The 17,350-nt window shown below is 32.8% G+C and overlaps 1 protein-coding gene across 1 annotated transcript in view; it reads right to left on the bottom strand.

Moving 5' to 3' along the window:
- LOC126734573 (RNA polymerase II elongation factor Ell) overlaps positions 1–17,206 on the bottom strand; it is a 131,840-nt gene extending 114,634 nt beyond the window's left edge. The window contains exon 1 of the mRNA XM_050438259.1: positions 16,992–17,206. Within this exon, the coding sequence (XP_050294216.1) occupies positions 16,992–17,123 (132 nt within the window). The 5' untranslated portion in view covers positions 17,124–17,206. The remainder of the gene's footprint in view (positions 1–16,991) is intronic.
- Between the last annotated feature and the right edge of the window lie 144 nt (positions 17,207–17,350).

Genomic DNA, 17,350 nt, shown 5'->3' with positions numbered 1-17,350 from the left:
ACAGCAGACTTTCCAGAAATAAATCCACGTTGTTCGCTAAGTAACAACTCTTTACAATAAAAATATAATTGATCATAGATAAGACTGTCCAGGAGCTTCGGAATGGCTGATTGTATACAAACACTTCTGTAATTCTCGATTTTGCTATTGTCGCCAGATTTAAAAATTGGCATTACAAAACTATGTTTCCACAAGGTTGAAAAAATTGCAGAATCTAAAGATCTTTTAAAAATTATAAAAAGAGGGTATGAAATAGTACATACACACTTTATTAGAAAATAATTCGGAATGCCATCGGGTCCTGAACTAACTTTGGGTGGCAACTTGGTAATTTTATCAAAAATCAACCCAACGGAAAGGGTGGGATTAGGAATGGTCATATTTAACTTTGCTTGCTGATTGATAAAAGCACCATTATTGTTTATATTATTAATAGGACTATAGACTGTTGAAAAAAACTGGGCAAAACCTTCAGCTATCTGTTCACAGCCAACGAACTCATTATCATTATAATACATTAAATTAGGAAGTTTATTAATTGATCTTTTATTGTTTATGTTATACCAAAAACTTTTAGGGTTAGTGTAGAGTAGTTGGTCTAAGTTTGAAATATAATTATCATAACAAATATCAGTCAAAGTTTTACATCTAGCCCTAATGTTTGAAAAAGTAATATAATCTGCCACATTATGACTGACCCTGTAGCATTTGTGTGCAATTTTCTTTTGCCTAACTAAATATCTTAATTCAGCTGAAAACCAACTAAGAAACTTTGAAGTTTTGTATCTCTTTAGGGGAACAAAAAGTGCTATAGCCATATCCAGTATATGATAAAAATGTGAGACTGCTATATTAATGTCTGCTGAGCTTAAAACCGAGTCCCAATTAATTCCACATAAGTAATTATTAATACCAATATAATCACCCATTTTAAAATCATAATAAAACTCTACATAGTTTAAATTCGACTGAGTTTCACAACTAAAATCAATTTCAAAATTATACCCTTTGTGATTTAATGACCCCTCAAAAAGACAATCAACTGCTTCCATTACAGCAAGAGTTTGCTTGCTTCAAAAAATTAGATCTAAATAAACAAGCCTATCATTTGGAATTGTAATATTCTGATAAAAACTCAAACAAGCATAATGCTGACCTAAAACTAGACCCGCCGAGTTTAAAGGACAAGTCACCACCACACCATTGTCGTCATTCCCCCAACTTGAATCAGGTACATTAAAATCACCAAAAATATAAAAATCACAGCTTGAATATTCTTGCCTGAGAATGTCAACAGTATGGCAGTGACTTTCATATAAGTTAATTGCAGAATTTGGGGGAATATAAACTCCCCCAATTATAAAGCTAATACTACCAATTCTACATAATATATATAATTGTTCGACTGAATCATACACCAACGTAAGCTTCCCTGAATCAATAACATCCCTGATATATATCAAAATTCCTCCTCCGCGACTTTTGCTGCTAGAAGAAGGTGAACGATCACATCTGAACAGACTAAATGACTTTACAGACAGTTCAGCATCGGAGTAGTCATCAGAGAGCCAACTCTCAACAAATATCAAAATATCATAGTGCGAGCATAAAACAACTTTAATTAATTCATTAATTTTAGTTCTTAGGCCACCAACATTATAGCAAAATACTTGCAATGGGGCTAATTTACGTTTTTTCTATTGTTTCTAACATTGTTTGAGGTAGAATTTACTATGTATGGCACATTATTTCTATATTTAATTATTAAATTCTCCTCTCCTTCTTCTTTTCTTCTGTTTAGCTCTGCAACCACCTTCCTGATGCATTCTCTTTGCATCACTGTTAAGTCATTCTTTAATTTGTATGCATGTAAATTTGACTTCTTATTTCCCATTATTAGTATGTCCCGTGCAATCTTACAGTCAGAGAATACCACTTTAAGTGGTCTCAACTTGTTTCCTCTTTTCTCACCCAATATAATCACCTTGAGAACTTTCTCGACTGCTGGTTCTTTATTAATTACCCCCAGCAGTTCAGTTATTTTCTGCTGGTCCTCCTGTATCCTATCTTGAATTCTATCGGAGCTTGATTCTGGCAAGTTATAGATAATAATATTGTTAGCCCGAACAGTTCTATCATTGACTTCAGTTAAAAAGGTATCCATGTTAGAGTTATCTGAAGATGGATTTGACTGTTGGCTAGTTATCGATGTTTTCATTGCAGTAAGAGAGTAAGACTCAAAAGAGCTCTTGAATGCAGGTTTTATGCTTTTGATATCATCACATATGGCCTTCATACCCTCCATAAAGCCTTTTAAGTCCTGCACTTGTTGCTCCAACGATGCCACTCTTGCCTCTACCTCGAACAGGCTTTTGAGTTTGGGAGCACAGTCTCTGCAAATGTATGGGATAGATCGACTAACAGCTGCAATAGCGCGAACTTCGCTAGATCCAATATTGGCACATTTCTTGCATTTTACTACTTTGCACCAGTCGCAGGGAAATCCAAAGACCTCCCCAGGGGTTTTTGGTGGATTTTTGATGCGTGCAAATCTGGTCACAATTAGAGCACCTCCCAGACATTTTTCGATAAATCGGCCACAAGAATAAACCATAAAACCTTCAGCACGTTATTTGTATTTATTATAATTATAATGTAAGAATATTATTGAAAATACTTGTTGTCCAAATACTTGTGTAGGTATATTAGTATTAGATTTTTTTTTAAATTTTAAAATAAAAAATAAAAGAAGTACAATTTGCATTGTGTGCGTTGTTGATATCTTTGTTTTGTCGATGATTGTGGGTAATTTAGTTTAATTAAATTTAGTTTATTTTAACTTGAATTGTATATCCTGAAATATTATTATATACATTAGTTTTTTCGCCTTCCCCTTCTGTTCGTTGCCTGGCCTTGCCTTTAGCATCTCACATTGCGTTTTTTTTTTTTTAATTGGAAAAAGTAAATATTTGCGTTCAAATTAAAACATATTTTCCAAGGATGCATCGCATAAGTCCTTTTATATTTAAAGTGGGTTTATGTATCGGTTCTTTTAAAATCGAGAAACATACCTATTTGCTAGAAAATTAATATTGTAAATTTAGTAATTGTCATTTTGTAGTTTTATTTTCTTTGGCAAATAAATGATTTTTGAATTTTTGCCTACTTTATATTTGTGCCTTCTTCAACTGCTTTGTATGCCATTAAATTTTTTCCCCTGCAAAGACTGCAACCATCCTACGAACATCATAGCGATAATTATTTCAAAGCGCTTACTCATAATCTTCAATAGGTGGGTACCGAAACTGCTCAACCTCGATTCGAAGACAAAAAGTAGGTCGTTGGTATCTTTGCATATACTCTACTATATCGCATACCAAGTGGTATCTCGAATAGGAATTAATTACTTGGTTGATTTTTCGATTGGCGAATTCTTGTTAAACGTTTATTACGCGACCATTAAGGTCGTCCAAGAAGGTCTTTCAATGCGTGTGCGATTCTTTGTTTTTATTTGAAATAACCGTTAAAAAATCAGTTTGTTTATGACAATAATTGACACAGATAACACAATAACCCTGTGCTGACCTCATTTATATTAATAATCGCGATTGTAACTTTTGCATATTTTATGCGGACCAAAAAAAAAAAATAAATAAGAAATGATCGTCGTCAGGGTAAATAAAAAATGTAAAATTTCCCGTTCTACCACATCAGAAACTAATAACGATGCAACAAATTACGGAGATTAAATAATTAATATTTTATGGCGAAATGATTCACCCGATAAGTGTGGGCATTATGCAAAACAATTCGAAATATTTATGTTAAAAAGCCGGCGCTTTATGGCTCTGTAAACTTTCTTTTTCATAACCATAAATTCGGATCCCTATTGTGTGATCGGATGTTATTCTGCGAATGTGAACCTTATTTGAATATAATTGCTTTTAAGATTAGCAAATTTACCTTAAGATTTGTATAATATTATATAAATACTAGGGAGAAAATGATATGCTATATTAAAGGGGAAATTTATCGGATAAGGACAGTTTTGCTCCAGGCATCTTTTTTTGCTATTCATTGCTTGAGATTATTTCAACAAAATAATTGAAAAATTCTTAAAGGGGTTCTAGTACAAGAAAGGTCATTTCTTACCCAATAATTTCATATGAAAAGGATTTTTGTGCCTCCAAAACTGCCTAAGTTAGGGGCAGTTTTGCCAACTAGGGTCCCAAGACCCATAAAATTTCAAGTTTTGAAACATGTATGGCAACGTAGGAATGTTATTCCTTAGCCGACAATTTTGGGAACTACTTCAGATATTTTCATAATTCTTTTGACATTAATATAGCTCTTGAGGATGGTTTTGATGGACAAAACTTATAATTATTAATTCGATGTTAAGGTATTAACTTATATTATAAAAAAACTTATTAATTCGATGTTAAGGGTTTGGGTTGGGTTGGCAAGCGTTTTTTTTAGCAAACGTTCATTTTTCATGAAATAATTGAACTATTCTTAAAAGGGGTTCTCATACAAGAAAGGGTGTTTCTTACCGAATAATTTCATGTGAGAAAATTTCTTCTATCTAAAAAACTATTCAAATTAAAGACAGTTTGTCAACCAAGGTCCCAAGAACTATCAGATTTAATGTCAAAGTTAGTGCTTTAAAAAAACTTTTTTCTTATATAAAATTGTATCCAACTAAGAACATCTTGATCCTCACAATATTCTAAATATATTATAATTCTAATAGATATTATAAGAAAACTCTCATTATATTCAGATTAAATGCATCAGGTTAATCACAGTCAGAACTGAACCAAACGACTTCAATCCAAAAACCACTTCCATATACAAGTCCAATTTTAATTTAATTTTCTTTGGAGAAATCCTAAGTATAATACCCAACCATCTTCCACAGCCTCTTCGTAAGACAGTTTTTTGTAAGTTATTTAGAAGAGAGGTAAGAAAGATGTTGTAAAAGGCTACTACACCATACTTCTTGGGCCATTTTTAAGTTTATTTGATTTTATTGACTTACTATAGGAAGTTCAGATTTAATAAAAAAACAAAGTTGATTTAAGGTCGTTTTTACAGTATTGCATGATGAATAATTATGACATAGATTTTGACCAATTTTAGTTGCTACTATTTTAAAGGTGTATAATATCACATCAGAAAGCATATGATGTGATATTTAAATGTTTTATAAATTCTGATATTTTTATTTTATTGATTGGTTTATTTTTTATGTGTTCCCATTTGTTTCTTTTATTGTATGATTGTTTACTCTATGTTTAAGTCAGCTTTGTTAACAACATTTTTATGTTAAGTTAAAATAGAGCATATTTGAATTTATTGATTTTGATTAGTAGTCTATAGGCTAAAAAAGGCGAAGATTCTCTAGTATGTGTCAATGTGATAAACTGTTGCCAAGTATGTGGCACCTCTTGAAGAAGATTCAGTGCCAGCAGAAGTCTTATTGTCCATGTCCTGTTATTGACTACATTTGAGAAAATTAAATTTTTTTGAGGTTTTTTCTCATGTCGTGTCAAATATAGTCCTCGACTAGATATAGTAATTTAAAAAACAAAGAATTTGTTCCAGGATCTACATAGGATGCACCCATAGTATCTCCAGGGAAGGTATTTTTAGCATATTTAAGTATGGATCTATTGATGTATGAGACACTCACTAGATGATGACTTCATTCACCTCCAAATATACCTGCAGAATTAAGATCAGTGTACATTTCAACTATGCTTCAATAAAGCTTTGTAACGCTCTATAGGTCCTTAGGAACCTTTGGTGATGTTCAGATTTTAATTGCATCTTATGGCTAGTTATGGCTGGTATCAGGGAGGACTAAAGACATGCTTTTAGGAAAAATAACATATTGACTCTACCATCTCTTTTTATACTTGTGAACATAATTAACATACAAGACTATAGGAATGCTTCTTTGCAGTGCATAGTCCAAACACTCAATACTAAACAAAAATGTGGTTCATAATAACTTATTCTTTATTCCAGTATTGTATACTCAATCAATTAATCAATCAGTCATGGCATCTAAATAATTTATATAGAAATTTGACCTTTCTTTGAGACTCTTACAAGATGGTAACTTTATAATACCTTAACTAAAATTAATAGAATTTAGTTAATTTAAAAACCCTTAAACAGTGATTTCTAGGAGAATTGTGATAGTGGCATAGATGTTCTCATATTACTTCCCGAGAAGGAAATCACTGAAATATTTAATGCTGCAGATGAATATTTTCTAAAGGTTTAGTATGAAATGTTTGAATAATTCAATATTTAAAATGTAACCAAATAATTCTATTAAAGGAAACATGAACACTTGTTAAGAATACTGAAGAAACAATAGAATACTGAGGGTTACATGGATTTACCTGTACTGTTTCTCGAGAAGGCAACCACTAAGGTATTTTAAAGTAGGTAGTGTTGGTAACTGGTTTATTACAATTAAATTTTATTTGATTTGAGGATACCATTCTAGAGTATTTGCTAAGACATTCTTATATACTTTTGTATATGTAAATATTTAGGTATTTTTTATAAAATTAGTTCTTTCAATTCCAACTTGAACTCAAAGATTAAATCTATTAAATGGAATATAACATCAACATTACATCACCAACAAAGAAACCTAAATCCTAAACTTAAATCGTATATACCAAACCAAAATAACGAAAACAAATTTCTTTTCCTAATTCCTATCGCGCTTTCGCAATTTTAATAAATAAACCGGGGACGGTATACATACATATATCGCGAGATAAATCGCGTTCTTTTTTTTTGCGAGTTTCTTTTAATCTGTTATTCTGTCTACGTGACGTCACATGGTTGGCCACTTACAAAATCGCCGTGTCCCCGTTTAAACTTAATAGAGAAGTTCCGTCTTTATAATCCGCCCGATACAATGTGTGCACGCGGAATAATAAATTAACTAAGCGACCATTATTTTATTAATTAACGGGGTTTTTTTGGGGGTCCTTTTAATTGGGTTTAATTACGTCATGACCATAAAAAAAGACCCACGGGTGTCTATGTATTAGATCTATGTCTACATATTATTTAAAAACAAGGGTAGTACAAGACGTGATGAAACCCAGTATCGTTTAATCTCACTACTGCCATTTTGTCATAACCATCGTTTAAAAACAATAAATCTACTTATAGTCTTACAGAGTTTGTAGCAGCTGGACTGAATTGTAAACTGGATGCCATCTTCTGGACCAAAGGCTTTTGATTGTGTTTCTTTTGAATTATTGTTAAAACAAGCTGCCTAAGAGCACTCACCTCATTAAATCTTATTTGAATGATCACCATCAATATGTTAAATTTCATCAGGACAATTTGTCAGATAAGTAACTTATCATGCTTAATTATTAGGGTATTATTCTAGGCCCTTTCCTATTTTCACTGTATATCAATGATTGGCACAGAATTCAAATCTTTCACCCTATGATACTACATACCTGGAACACTATCACCAATCCAATCCTACTCAACATGTAATACTAGACAAATGAGCTCAGTCTGAACAACACAAACTCAGTCCTTGAATATGTCACTAAAATCTTCTATATTTGGACTCTTATTATTATCTAAGAAACCCTCTGGTATAACTTTTTGCATTAGCAACCTATCTATGACTATTTCAAGAAAAAAACTTATTAAGGCTGTCAATTTCTATTTTGCTGTCTTTTGGTATTTTGAATTGGATCCATTCCTTAAGGGGCTCCAAGACATTTGTTCTAAAATGGAGATGTGTAAGAGTGATCGCTACAGGCATTTCTTCAATGAACTCAAGAGTCACTTTTCCCTCTCATTAAATCTTTGCATGTCTAACCTATGTTCAAATAAATCTGCTTCTTTTTTCAATACTTGGTCAAAGAACTAGCATCATGAGAAATAACAGCAACCTGATACTAACTGATCAGTCATTAGATCTAGGAGGGACTAATGTCAAAAAATTTTCAAAAATTGATATCTGACAGTAACAGTTTCTTTTATATTATATAATTGAAAATTGATAGGAAAGTCATAAGATCTACCAAATATAATTCATATCAACAGAGTATTTTAAATTAAAAAAATAGATCAAAAGAGTCCTGGAGAACAGACAGTCAACAAATTAAGTATATTGGACATAACATGAATTAGGATGCTTGCACTGATCATGTGAGTTTTCGGGAATACTTGTATTTGTCTGTTTCAGATGTTTTTTTTTACCCTGGTTTCATTATTAAATCATCATTCATCATTTTTGGGGTATAAGCTGTACTGTACATAAATTACTTAATTTTCATGAACCAGAATATCTGTCAGAATTCCTTATTCAAAGGGCAGATACACAAAATGTAAATATTTACTATAAAAGCACACTGGCAATAAGACTGAATATCTGAAAGGTTCTCATATATACTTCTATGCCCACAATGGCCTACCTGCAGAAATTAAAGATTTAGGAATGGCCTTTTTTAAGTCTTAATTTAAAAAATTGTACTATGTCCTTTTATTATTTATTGTGGTGGTTATTAAAACACCTAGCGGTACTTTCCACCTTTGTATGTATATAGAATAGATGTAATTTATTTGAACAAATTAAAAATAAAAATTCTTCTGGGAATGATGATATTTCATTGAGAGTGCGGTTAGCTCTCCCGGACACAGCTTGGAGGTTTTAGCCGAGGCTATTAATTCATTTTCAACCGGTACCCTTCTTGTTTCAAAAAAAACTTGTCTTATCCTTTGATACAAAGGTGGAGATGCAAATAATCCTTCAAACTTTCAACCAGTATCACTTCTACCAACTTTGTCAAAAACTGTGGAAACAGTTATTTAAAATAGGGTCCTTCCATTTTTAAATATGCACTGTGCACAACCTTATAAGTGTACAGCAGTTTGGCTTTCAAGCATTCCTAAGAATGACGCTATTCTCAATCTTTTGGAAAAGTTATATCTTGGACTGATGATTGTGCTGCCGCAGTTTTCTGTGAGTTGTCTAAAGCCTTTGACTGTCTCAGCCACGGTATACTGTTAATTAGATTGGAGGCTTATTGATTCAGGGAAATGGTGTTGGAGTGGTTCCGCTCATATTTGATGGGAAGAGTGCAGACTGTTAAATTTCATTGCCAAAACTCCAATAAAATGAAGACTAGCATAGGTGTACCTTAAGGATCAGTTTCGCGACCTCTCTTATTCTTAATCTGTATTGATGATTTGCAGACAATACTACCATTCTGTGGCAAAATAAGAACTCTGAGCAGCTTGAGGCAAATATTCGGACGGATTTATGTAAGGTAAAAGGATGATGTGCTGTTCTTTTTTATATTGATACTGTGTTAAAATTTGAAAATCATATAAGCACATTATGCAATAAAATTTCCTCTACCTGTTATGCTCTTCGTGTCATTGTAAATAATTTAAACAGCTCACTGGCTAGAGCTTCATATTTTTCTTTTGTTAAATCCCATCTTCATTATGGTATTTGTTTTTGGGAATCATGTTCTCAGTATGTCTTTCTTTTATCCTTATTTATGTTGCAAAAGAGGACTATGAGATGTTTATTTACAAAATTCTTACTTTGTACTGTATTTTTATTTTGGAAACAGTCTGCCTGATTTTTAGGAAACATAATGGTGAACTCTCGGGTGAACTAAATGTGAAGAATATAGGTTATAATACCTAACATGAATCTTTATATCAGATTGCCAATCTCTAGATCTAAACAAGTAAAAAAATCAATAAGAGAGAAAATGTTCAATCATCTACTCTTATCCATAGACCAAAGTAACAACAGTGCTAAACCTTTTTTGTTCAAAAAGGGCTACTATAGTCTCACAGAATATTTTTCTGAAATATTTTAATACAAATTATTAAATAGGTTTGCAATTCATGTCTTTTAAATTTAATGTTATCTTTATTTCAATGTATTTTTTTTGGTATAACACTATAATTTCTTGTTTCATGAAATTAATTTTTTTTTTAATTACTGGCTATTATTACCTTGATTTTTTGTTGTATATACATTAATCTGCCAAGTGGCAATAAACTTAAATGATAAATAAAAAAATAACAGTTTAAAAAAACTAAAAGAACACGGTTTTATTGCTACTCGAACTAAAAAGCAAAAAATGTGTGGGGTGCTCGATATATTGAATATGACAATTATTGTATTGGCAACTATCTATGAGAGAAGTATTGACAGACCCATTTAAATGTCATTGATCACATATAGTGTTGTTTTTAAACATGAACTTGTGTGTCAGTGTAAATAAAAAAGAATTTATTAATCCTGGCAGTCCTAATACTCCTAATAAGGATAATGGCAAACTGTTATCAAATTATTGCAATGCCATCGATCCTTAATACGTGTGCAAAGTTTCAAGTTGATCGGACTTTTAGAAACCAGTGAAAATTAAGCTCAAAGATTCCGTTACATACACACAACCCGAGCTAATAAAAGCGTCTTAAAAAAAAAATACCGTCAACGACTATAGACCTCTATGGCAGCAACATATATTTGAATTCGAGCGAAAACCGTTTAATATAGAATTAAATTGGCAAAATTTAACAATTTGAAAGTTCTTCGCAGCCTAGCAGAACCGTTCAAGGACGTCGGATGATTTTGCCACTATTATACGAGACTTAATAACGGTGATTCTGCCGAGGCAATAAGGATGAATTGTCAATTTTGGTGTTTTTTTTTTAGTACTGTACATATATGAGAGTGGTAAGGTAGACTTTCAGCACAGTGTCATTGACTCAATAGTATCCTCGAGTACATACCATATTATGTATTTTATTCAGTTTTGGATTTTGCTAATGATAACATTATCCTGTGACATAGTTAGGACCCATTTGTTCTACCCCATCAAACCTATTGGCCTAATGAAACTAAAATTATCCCTTTTGATCTTCAGTCATGTACAAAGGATCTATTCAAAATTCAAATACTGGAAATCAGTTGGCTGATCTTATACCTATTCAGGTATTCGGTGATGTATATAATGCCATGAATATTTTTTAAATTCCTATTCTGAGGATAATATACTATTTTGAATCAGTGTTACCCTGCAAAATACAAATAAATTATATGAATCGTTTTAGTGTCAACTGAATGTAATTGACATCACTAGATCTTACGGTCTAAAAACCTTAATTTCAGAAAAAAAATTAGACTCTACATAAACGTATTAAAACAAATAAATTATAAAGAGGTGTTGCTGCACAAAAGAACGCGTTTCACGAGTTGTTTTGTCAGAAAATGAAGGTAAACTTATTTACATACTCGAACAGGGATCGCCGCGGGCCATAGACCCGCCGGAGTAAACGGCTTTTGAAATTTGTTTTCGAGTATTTTGGATTAGTTTAGTTTCACATTATAATGGCAAAAGATGTATGTAGAATTATCCCTTGTATAACTGTTTAATAATTGATTAATATTCATGTGAAATAAAACTGCGATGGCATTGACTTCTATTTTGACCTTCCATCAAAAACCAGTGTAACTCAACTTGCTGGTAAATGTATAATAAATTAATCAAGGTGAAAAAAATTATATATTTTGAAAATGGTTGGACAAGGGGTTGACCTCAGAGTTGATCAATCTACTTGCAGTAGGTATTACCTGATTTCAAAAATAGGATTGTTAATTAAAATATTGTTTATCTGATTTCTGTGATTTAATAATAACATCATCATAAACAACCTTGACAACACATTTAAAAGTCAATTGATTTGGGGACATTAACTATAGCAAATATTTACTTGATCAGTTTGTATATTATGTATTATTGATTTGTTACATAGTCATTAGATATTTTTTGAAGCAAATGACTTTCAATGGTTACTATATTATCATAATACTGTTATCTCTTTTTAATGTATGCAATAAAATTCTATTTATGGCTTTGCGGCTTTAGTGATTAATGTGATATAGGTTATTAAAAAATCTCTGGTGTATCTTTTTGATCATATTATAAAGTTTCTGCTGACTAAATGAGTAAGAATCTTATATATTATGATATTTCTCAATTTAAGACAGTGTCTTCTAGCTCTAAAAATCAAAATATTTAATTGCATACATATGGACATTCACATGTAGGTGTGAACTGGGTAATCAAGTTTCAAAAACAACAAGATTTTGGGGCCAAATTGTCAATGAAGGTCTTCTGAGATTCAGCAGATCTAATTAGGTGTTAATTTAATACATCCTGTTGTTCCACCTTGCACAGGCTTTTTATGATATGCTTTAATAAATGCAGTCTAATATTTAATACTTTCCGCCATTTTTGCATCAGGAGGAAAAAATATTAATCCAATATTACTTTTACCAATATTTCAAATAGTGGAAAAGTGGTTATTATGCCAATTTGGGTTTAGAAAGCATAGGAATACTGTCCAGAGCACCTACATTATGTGTCAAGATATATATAGAGACATTTCATAAATTTCAGTGTAGTTCAATCTTGCTATGTGAACTGAGCTGTATTATTGAATGTCTGTATTATTGGTCATGATATCTTTCTTCAAAAACTTCAATATAAAACATATCAGGTCTTATCTTCAGTGGAGGTCACAGCAGTAACATCTGCAAAAAGGGTTATAAATACCTATAATAGTGCCACAAGCCTTAGTTATTAAGACCATCCTTTTCTTAATATATATAAATGTCTATCCTGAAAGGGGAAATTGTTGCAAAATTCACACTCTTTGCTATTGATACAGTTGCTACTTCTGCTAATACTTCACTGCACCAATGAATAGCATTATTAATGAATTTTTAAAGTTACCAGGATTTATTAAATATAGCACCACAAATTTTAATCACAGTACCTCCATTAAAACATTGTACTTTGCCTTTGCTCGATACTTGGAGAATGTCTCCTCCGTCTGGAGCCTAAACTATCCAGACTGGAAAGAGTTCAGTTTAAAATTTTGCAGGTACCTTCAACACAGTTTTACAATGATTAAGAATTTCATTATAAAACTCTGCTCAATACTCAACCATGAAACTTTATCAAGAAAGCAGTATACTTAAAAATTCTCTATAGATTCTGTTCAACCATAGATTGTCTATAGTTCACTTAGTAAATCACTTTTCATGTACAATCTTGCGTTACACATTCCATGTACCTGCAAGACAAGCTGTGCCAAAAACGTTAAAACTAAGCAATGAGCTACATAGCCTTCAACCTTTGAATCCTTTTCTTGGAGATTTATTTGATCTTCATTTATAAACTAAGGTGGTTGTCAATGAATCTGTACTTTGTATCTCTCTGGTAATATATTAAGAACAGCAAACTTTTCATTCCCATTCTTCATAATGTAAGTCTTGTCTGCTGTATGCAGAGGTAAGCAGGGATTTTGACTTACAAATAAAGGCAGTAAGAGTATGTCATAGTCTTGGTTTCTTGACTGTGCCTTGTTGGTATGCGTGCTGGAATGTCTGCTGTATAGTTAACAGTGTCAGTTTTAAATTCATAGATATATCCATGATTACAACACTCAAGCTGACAGGATGGTCCAGGCTATTACATTATTTAACCTTTATAGCTAAGGTTTTACCAATTAAGAATAGTGAAGAAAGGGTCAGACGTTATCTAATGAGAAATGGTTTTTATTCTTTTGATGAGTACTTTAATTTACATTTTAATATGTAAGTGCCATTGTTGTTTAATCTAAGGTTTAGTAATAGGTAATTATTTAAAAACCTCTGGTAATAGATATATATAGAATAGAGTATCTAAGCTCCAAAGACCAAGATGCTGCAATTTAACAGTCGAGTAGGTGTAAATCTTGACCAAAAGTTGATAGTAAAAACCAAGATCGGGGTAGCTGTGGGCATGGTGGAGGACGAACAACAGGGCAGACAACTCATGCTAAACCTGGGCCTGGAAACAACAAATTTACAGGCAAGCATAATAGGAATACAAACCTGTGTCCAACTGATGAGTGAAGGGCTGCCAAGAGGCAAAACCTTTGCAATTTTCACAGGAGACCAGGCTGCAACACTTGCATTACAACAGTTCGAGACTAAGTCAAAGACTGTGCAAAGCTGCTGGGAGGATCTCAGGAACCTCGCTGAAGTGCAAAATAGGCCAGAGATAATCCTAGCAGAGAATATGGGCAACAATAAGGCTGCAAGAAGGGCTATCCAACTTGCAACTCAGGGAGCCAGCAACAGCCTTGTAGGCCCTGAACCAACATGTTGTGTCAACGATAAGACCTGGAAGAGGGAAATCGGCAACTGGCTAACAAACCAGAACAAATTCTACTGGGAACAGCTGCCAAAGATGGAACAATCCAAACAACTTATAGGCAGCCCACCCTTCAAGAAGGGTGAGAACATACTGGGCCTCTCCAGACAACAACTGCGAAGGGTCGTGGGGCTATTTACAGGCCATGCGCCCAGCAGGAAACACCTGCATACACTAGGGAAATCAGTTACCTCGCTATGTAGGAGATGCAATGAGGAGGATGAAACAACTCTTCACTGTGCTTCTGTGAAGCATTTAATCAAACCAGGGCAACATTCCTGGGGGAAGAGAAACCCTCACCAGAGGGTATAAGAAATCTACCACTGGGCACAATTCTGGACTTTCTTGAAGCTACAGAATTAAACCTGTGGGACTAAACATATGGGACACAATAGGACTGCTTCTTAACAGACCGCAGTGTAGGGAGCCACAAGGCACCACCCAGCGGTGGAGTTTTAGTGCGTACAGGACGAAACAGACTCGACACTGAGTCCCACACTACTGGGGGCGGCGCCGCGTAACCAGTGTTCATAAAGAATTTTTCCACCGACCCCAAAAAAAAAAAAAGTGTAACTTGTTAGATTTTAACATTGATAATTGTTTCAAAATTTCCTTTAGAAAAAAGAAGAATAAGATTTTATTATCTTATTCAATAGATGGTCAGTTTCAGACAAGCCGAGAATTTGGGAATACTTTTTGATGTTAATCAATTAAGCATTAGATGTTAGAATTTAGTTTGAGGAATTGCAAGGCAATTAGAGAATTGCACTGCAATTAGTTAAATCAGGGAATCTTGGGCTGGTGAAATCACAACTGGAATATGGTTCAATTATTTGGAGCCCATGGTATATATTTTATTTATTGATTTATTTATGCCAAAAAGTACAAACTCTTACACAAGTCAAAATACAAAACAAAAAATATTACAATTAAAATTACAATAATAAAACCTATCCAGTAACTATATAATAAAATAAGATAATCCACAATTAAGGGAAAAAATACCCAATACCCAAGCACTAAGTAAAACTGACAAATACAAAGAAACACAATATAAACATGAAAAACAATACTCCTAAAAAGCCACAGTGAACTGAAAAATTCCTCAAATGAGTAAAAAGGGTCTTTAACTTAATTTTTGAATATACAAAGTGGTAGAACCAGAGGCTGGCAGGGGATTAAAAAATGTCACTCTGTAAACCCCAGTTCTTGATCTGGAGAGTCGACGGAAAGGTGGAATTAAGGAGTCATTATTTCTGGTAAAGTGCCAGTGGGTATCAGCATATGTGGCATACTCAGTCCCATTTTCCCTAACAAATAATAGGGACACCAGAATAAATGCACAGGGTAAAGTGAGAATTTTCAATTTCCTGAAGTAGGACTTACATATGCTTCTCAGATATATTAATTTATATATATTATTTTTATAAAGTCATTACTTTATAAAAATACAAGAGAATACAAAACACATTTTTGAGCTATTGTAATTATAGGTTTAATTTGAATTTCAAACAAATTAAATTTGATTATAGTAGATAAAAGACTGATTATGAATGACAGATTTTTTTAAATAGAAAGGAGAGATTGGATGTTTTTATTAATTGTTTTCAATAATTTAAAAGGATTCAACTAAGGATACTTAAGTTACTGTCATGGAAGACTGTTAAACAATGTTACATTTACATAACCTAATTATATTGTATCTTGTTGCTATTTTCTAATGGGGATTTTCCAGTTTCCATTAAAAAAAAATAGGTCATGAATTAAAAGGAAATGAAGTTTTGGGGCTAAATTGCAAATAAAGGCCCAACAAGAAATACAGACCTTATTAGGTCCTAATCTAATTGATTGTGGTGTGATATTCCCCAGAAAGAAATAAGATGGTTTTCCTGCATTTAAATATTACAATAATTAGTCACTGCAATTAGGAAATCTCAGTCTAATGGGAAGTTACTTAACACCAGAAATCAAAGATCTCATGTTTCATATGTGTCCCTCAGATACTGACAAGAATTTATTTTTAAATTAAGGCCATACATTTCCGAAAAAAAACTGGTCCAGTATCTACTGTAATAAGTGTTTTTTATGGCTAAAATTAGAACATTCCAAAAACTGAACTGTTGTTATTTAACTGAGCTTGGGACATTCACAAGTAGGTGTGAACCAGGTAATAAATGCAAAAAAAAACCATCCTATCTTGGGGATAAATAAATCCCAAATAAATCTCAGAGGGGAATTATTGCATAGTGTTTATTAGATGTTAAATAAATAGACCCTGATATGATGGGAAAGTTTTTTGCTTTCATATCCTTGTTTGGCAATAACCGTGGTCTATTTATAGCGAATTTTAGCCGCGATTGCTAAGCAAGTCAGCTTTAAATAGAGAGTTTTCTTTTAATTATCATTTGAAAACTTGGGGTAAAACAAGTAAAAAATGGTAAAAAAGTGGGCAATATGTTGACGTGGCGGAGGCAATTTTCCCCTATAAAAACAAAGATTTTAAGCTGAAAAACGATTATTTTCACTGTCGAACTGTTAAGGCGTATTCTAGGGCCCCACTGGACCCAAAAATAATCGAAAATAAAAAATATAATAGGTTATTAAGTCATCTGAATATGGCGACTATTATCACTTGAAAGGCAACAGATTGTATTACCCGCAGCGTATTGCACAATATAGTAGAAAAATCGTACTTACCGGGTTTCTAATATATTCTTCTATTGCACGTAAAGCAGAATCCGTTAATCTCACAAAAATTAAGTCCTTATTTTCACTAAAATTTTGTTGCGAAGACAACCCATACTGAACACCTGGACATAGCGCCGCCATTTCTGTCCAGTAAAGTCAAGACGGCCGCGACACACAGCTGACGACCTGACGTTTCGAGGTCAAGCTGGCGACTGCGTTCATGAGGCGCGTCACCGCAGTGGTTCGAATATTCATTTTACCCTCTCCCACTCCGTTATTCGGATTTTTCAAAACCTAAAAACTCCTTATTTGGGCTTTTTTACATTTTCAATTTGTCTAATTATATGGTTTTTTTAGTTTTATGGCCA

Source organism: Anthonomus grandis, chromosome 3 (genome assembly GCF_022605725.1).
Source record: "Anthonomus grandis grandis chromosome 3, icAntGran1.3, whole genome shotgun sequence".
Taxonomy (NCBI): Eukaryota; Metazoa; Arthropoda; class Insecta; order Coleoptera; family Curculionidae; genus Anthonomus; species Anthonomus grandis.
The sequence above is the reverse complement of the archived record's forward strand: the minus strand, read 5'-3'. Positions and strand labels throughout refer to the sequence as shown.